Source organism: Gymnoscopelus braueri (genome assembly GCF_963280865.1).
Source record: "Gymnoscopelus braueri genome assembly, chromosome: 19".
Classification (NCBI taxonomy): Eukaryota; Metazoa; Chordata; class Actinopteri; order Myctophiformes; family Myctophidae; genus Gymnoscopelus; species Gymnoscopelus braueri.
The window spans coordinates 34,808,836-34,813,835 of record NC_137621.1 but is presented as its reverse complement, the minus strand read 5'-3'; the positions used below and the strand labels follow the sequence as shown (position 1 = coordinate 34,813,835).

Genomic DNA, 5,000 nt, shown 5'->3' with positions numbered 1-5,000 from the left:
TGTGAATGTTTACTCATTTTAATTTGTAGTATTAATATATACTGTATATCTCTGCTGTCTGGCAGGAACCAGCCAAAACTCCAAAATGTTCATTTTTCAGAAAGAAAAAAAAAAAAAAAAAAAAATGGAGTTAGGAGGTTTTGTTCATCATTGATAAGAACAGCTGAATGGACCTCCAAGCTCACAATGAGGTTGGAGGTCAAAAGGGGGTGGAGCCTGGAGTCAGCAAAACCAGCTAACTCTACCCCCCTTTGCTGGAGTTAGCTGGTTTAGCAGAAAGTTTGAGGATCCAATGGAGTTAGCTGCTTTTGTCAGAAGCACTTTCTAATACTTTTCATTGGTTCAAATTTTTTTTTTACCAACACACAGACATAAAGGGTGTTTAATAGCACTGATTTATGGAAAAAAAAACGCAAAAGCGGAAAAATTTAGTTAGCTGGTTCCTGCCGGACAGCAACGATTATTATAATATATATATATAATTCTTATTTTAAATTACAGTACAGATTTCTTTTTTTTACCGCTGTTCTCCTCCCAATTTAATCGTTAATCCAATTCATTGCTCCCTATGACACAAGTTGCCACTGCTGTTATACCCTACTGGCTCACCTGCCATGTGTGAGGAGACCCCACACATGAGGACAACCCTCCCCAGAACACGTCCAATTGTGTTCATTTAGACACTCGGCCATACATTACGGTTCATTCAAAAACTCTGCAGTGGTGGGCAGGCACTTTACCCCTACGTATGTTACTCAGTATGAATATTTACTGTAAATATTGCATGGTGAATGTTATGTACTCTAAGCACTATGGACATTACACTATGTATGCAAATGAATCATTGCAATGGATTGACTAGGCAGCATTCACAACGTTTTTCAGTTGTGAGTGCTGAATTTGGTACAGCATGTGCTGAAATATCAACACTGCCACTCAGGGTCAGTCACAGAAAGTATTTGTTTTCTATCTAAACAATATATTTCAATAAGTGTGTTTTCTCCTTTCTCCCCATCATGAATGTTCACGCATGATGGTCACTACTTCTAGTTAGGTGTAGGAGCTCCTTCCTAAGAAAGGACCATTGATAACATGCTCCTACTCCTATACAGTACCTAAAATTGTCCGGCCCCTACAGTAGGCTTGATGAATACAGGAAGTGGAACCATGTCTCCTCTATGACTGCTTGCAGGTTCACAGAATGTCATACTGAGACATACGGTACAAGAGCATACTGTACATGTGTCAAGATTGTTGTTGTTGTCGTCGTTTCTTTGCCTCACCTGTGTAGGTATCTGTGCTCTCAGAATGTTCTGCTCCGTTTCCATGGTGATGCCAGGGCTAGCGGTGGTAGTGGCAATTACCAGGTGTGGGATGTGGTTGTCTGAACCCGGGCTGGGCATGCCTGGCTGATTGGCGCCAGTCTTCACATCTGTCCCATTCCCGAAACCCAAGATGGAATTCTCTGGAACGTAAACATGTTGGAAATGATCAGATACATGTGGAACACAAGAAGTAGTTCTTGCTGTATCAGTGTTTCTCAAACCCCCATCTGAAAATATTTTGTGTAAGGGACCCCCATATACAGTAAGATCTGTCTTGTTAAAATCTTTCATCACAACGTGAAAGCTTGTAGATCGGCTATTTTCAAATAGCTGATGTAACTGATTTTGATGTTGTATTAGTGAATTTGGCTGGGAACCCCCTGGAACCCCCTCGAGGACCCCTGGGGGTCCTTGATGGGTCACAACCCTCTAGTTGAGAAACTGTGAATTAGAAGCTCTGTGTGCACGTATCTAGCAAATTCACCAGTGATGAAATAAGTACTCACATTTGTTACTTGAGTAAAAGTATCAATACCACAATGAAGAAAAACTCTGCTAACCCTGTTAAAAGTCCTGTATTCGTAATGTACTTGAGTAAAAGTACAAAAGTATTGGCATCAAAATATACTTAAAGTATCAAAAGTTATCATTATGCAGAATGTCCCATTTTCACAAGTTTTTAGATCTACAAGCTCACAAGTTTTCAGATTTTCAGATCTACAAGCTCACAACGCATCGCGACTCGCGTGTCGTGAGCTTGTAGATCGGCTATTTTCAAATTATATAGGGCTGAAGAGGTTCATATATGTTTTGTAATTACCGTATAATCAAAACCTACAAAGTAACTAGTACGGTAACTACAGTTTTCAAATAAATGTAGTTGAGTAAAAGTTCAATATTTGCCTCTGAGATGTAGTCGAGGTAGAAGTAAAAGTAAAGTAAAAATACCCCAAAATGTTACTTGAGTACTGTACTTAGTTACTTTCCACCTCTGAAATTCACCAGATGACATTCACATTCTTATGCTCTTGTCATCCACGCGGTGATGTGAAAATTTGTATAATTTCCACGTCAGCCATCTGCCCTCTGTTTTGCATTTGTTGGTGTTCCTCTGACGTTTTTCATGAAAGGTTCTTTGTGATAAAATGGGTCACACTGTGATTATATGAACGTTCATGGCTGTGTAATTATGATAGGATTGTGACATGTGAGGACAACCCAGCCTCTAACTGACTCTTAGAGATGATGGATGCACGTTTAAAGTCAGCCTGAGACATTAGTATTTAGACGAATAATGTAATAAGTAATTCTAACTGAAAATTGAACATGTCTGTATGCCATGGAAATAGCTTGACAATACTTCTCTCTGTAATACAATTAAAATATTGAATAATGGAACTGAATTCCATTATCTTCACTGCATCTATAGTCACTTGCAAACAAGTCTTTAGCTCATGTTACAGGAAGTGCTCTGACAATGAAAATCTTTTGTATTTGGAATTGTATTATTCTGTTGCTTCACTGTGCATAAGTAAATTTAATATAGTCCCACCTATTCTTAGGGCCTGACAGTTTCATGTATACATCCGTTAAATACATTAATACATTCATGAAGTCTAGATACTTCCCTCTACAACAACAAAAAAGCCCATCTACAAGCTCACAACGCGTCACAACTTAACACGTCCCAATGCAATGCATTGTGAGCTTGTAGATCTGCTATTTTTGCAGAATGTCCCCCTAATATGACATGCCCCAGCTGCGTTCATGATTTGAGGCATTTTGATCAAAACGAGCCACTCCTGCAAACTTTAGATACCAATCTTAGCCAATCAGGGTGGAATATGAAAGATCAGATAGATCCGACTTGATCACATGACTATAGAGTAGGAGTAATATCAAAAGCAGCCAAATATTTCTCTGCACAAATACAGTGTTCTCTGTTTTGATGTTCACTGCTCTCAAAGCAAAAAAAAAAAACGAAAAACAGAGTTAATGAGTGTGTGTAAATTGAAATGCACAGTATAATTTATAAACCTGGAAAGTGAGGTAGGAACCCCTCCAGCTTTACGGCAGCTCAGGAGCTCAAGTAGCCTGTTATGATAAAGAGCCTTTATTGTTTTTGCCCACAGCGTACCACAGTACACAACACAGCCAAACTGAATGCATGCCTCCATTCATAATAATTAGCACCTACTTCAGCCTGGCAAATACACTGAAACTTGGAGTCATTATTGCATATTAAAATTCCCAGAGGCATTCGTGATTTTTTGATAAAAGCTAAATTTGTAGCTTTAATCGCGTAATATATCATTTCTTATTAATCAGATATAGCCGTGTGCCTGATAATATCATAGTGGTTAATCAAATCTTAGTAGTGTTACCTTCAAACTACTTTTCATGAGTTCCAGTAAAAGAACAGAGAACTGGATGGGAAAAACATCACACAGTAAAATCTATCCATTTGTAACACTCAGATTGTACTAATTCAACCAGATGGACCCATCCATCTTACATTTGTACACTCTCTGAGTTTCAAACATGTTTGGGGTAATTTTAACGTATACTCAGGCTTTTGTGACGACCCCAGACAGTTTTTAAGTTGCTTGGTTCACTATTTTGATATTTGATATTCATTTTATCAGACACGTCCCCTTCCTATATAAACCCATTGTTAAAACTCCATTTTAACCATGATGTATTAATCGAAAACACCCGTCCTTGGTTCTGGTGACTGATATTGCCCTTGTAATGCGTGTTTTTTCAATTACTCTTTCCATTTATTTTTTAAATACTGAATCGAGCAACTGCCTGGGGTCCTCACAAAAGCCAGAGTAGACGTTAAAATGACCCCAAACATGTTTGAAAGTGAAACGTCCCTTTAAATTAACACTGAGGTTTTCCCTGTGAAGGTGTGCTATTAATTAGACATCAACATGTTTTTTTTTTACGTATAAAACTACACCACATTCAGAATGGAAAAAAAAACAAAAAACCCACAACTGTCACATATTGAGTGTGTGTAGTGTAAACAGCTACACGGACATACAGTACACAATTCATACAGACACTATACCAGAGATTCTCAAGCATTTCCAAGTCAAGGTCCCCCAAATTGATGCCCCCATTTGAATAGATTTTGTGGCAGGGACCCCATAAGTATATCCTATATTACAATTGGCATGTTTCGCGCATGCGCGGCTGTTTGTCTGGCGTCTGGGTGGGGAGCTCGACAGTTTCACCAACATTGGTGACCTATCGAGGCCACACACACACACACACACACACACACACACACACACACACACACACACACACACACACACACACACACACACACACACACACACACACACACACACACACACACACACACACACACACACACACACACACGAGGGGGCACCGGGCAGTACAGTTTGTTGCTATGTAATGCCAGAACGCCTCTCCAATTTCCACCACATCTAGCCCTAAAAATCTATCATGCCAAACCACTTTAAACTGACGGTCACCATGTCCGGAATGATTACAATTTATCGGACATCTGATAAAAATAACGGACATAATCCGTTTTTAATGCACGAATGACAATCAGGTGCCTAAAAGGAACCAATAATAACAGTTAAAGCATTATATTTGGGACTGACATTGATTTCAATGTAAAGAGTAGGATAT

At 39.0% G+C, this 5,000-nt stretch overlaps 1 protein-coding gene across 1 annotated transcript in view; it reads right to left on the bottom strand.

Moving 5' to 3' along the window:
* The window catches only part of gfra4a (GDNF family receptor alpha 4a), a 169,735-nt gene that overhangs the window by 2,855 nt on the left and 161,880 nt on the right, over positions 1-5,000 (bottom strand). Inside the window, exon 7 of the mRNA XM_080414610.1 lies at positions 1,284-1,465. Coding sequence (XP_080270736.1) covers positions 1,284-1,465 — 182 coding nt within the window. The remainder of the gene's footprint in view (positions 1-1,283; positions 1,466-5,000) is intronic.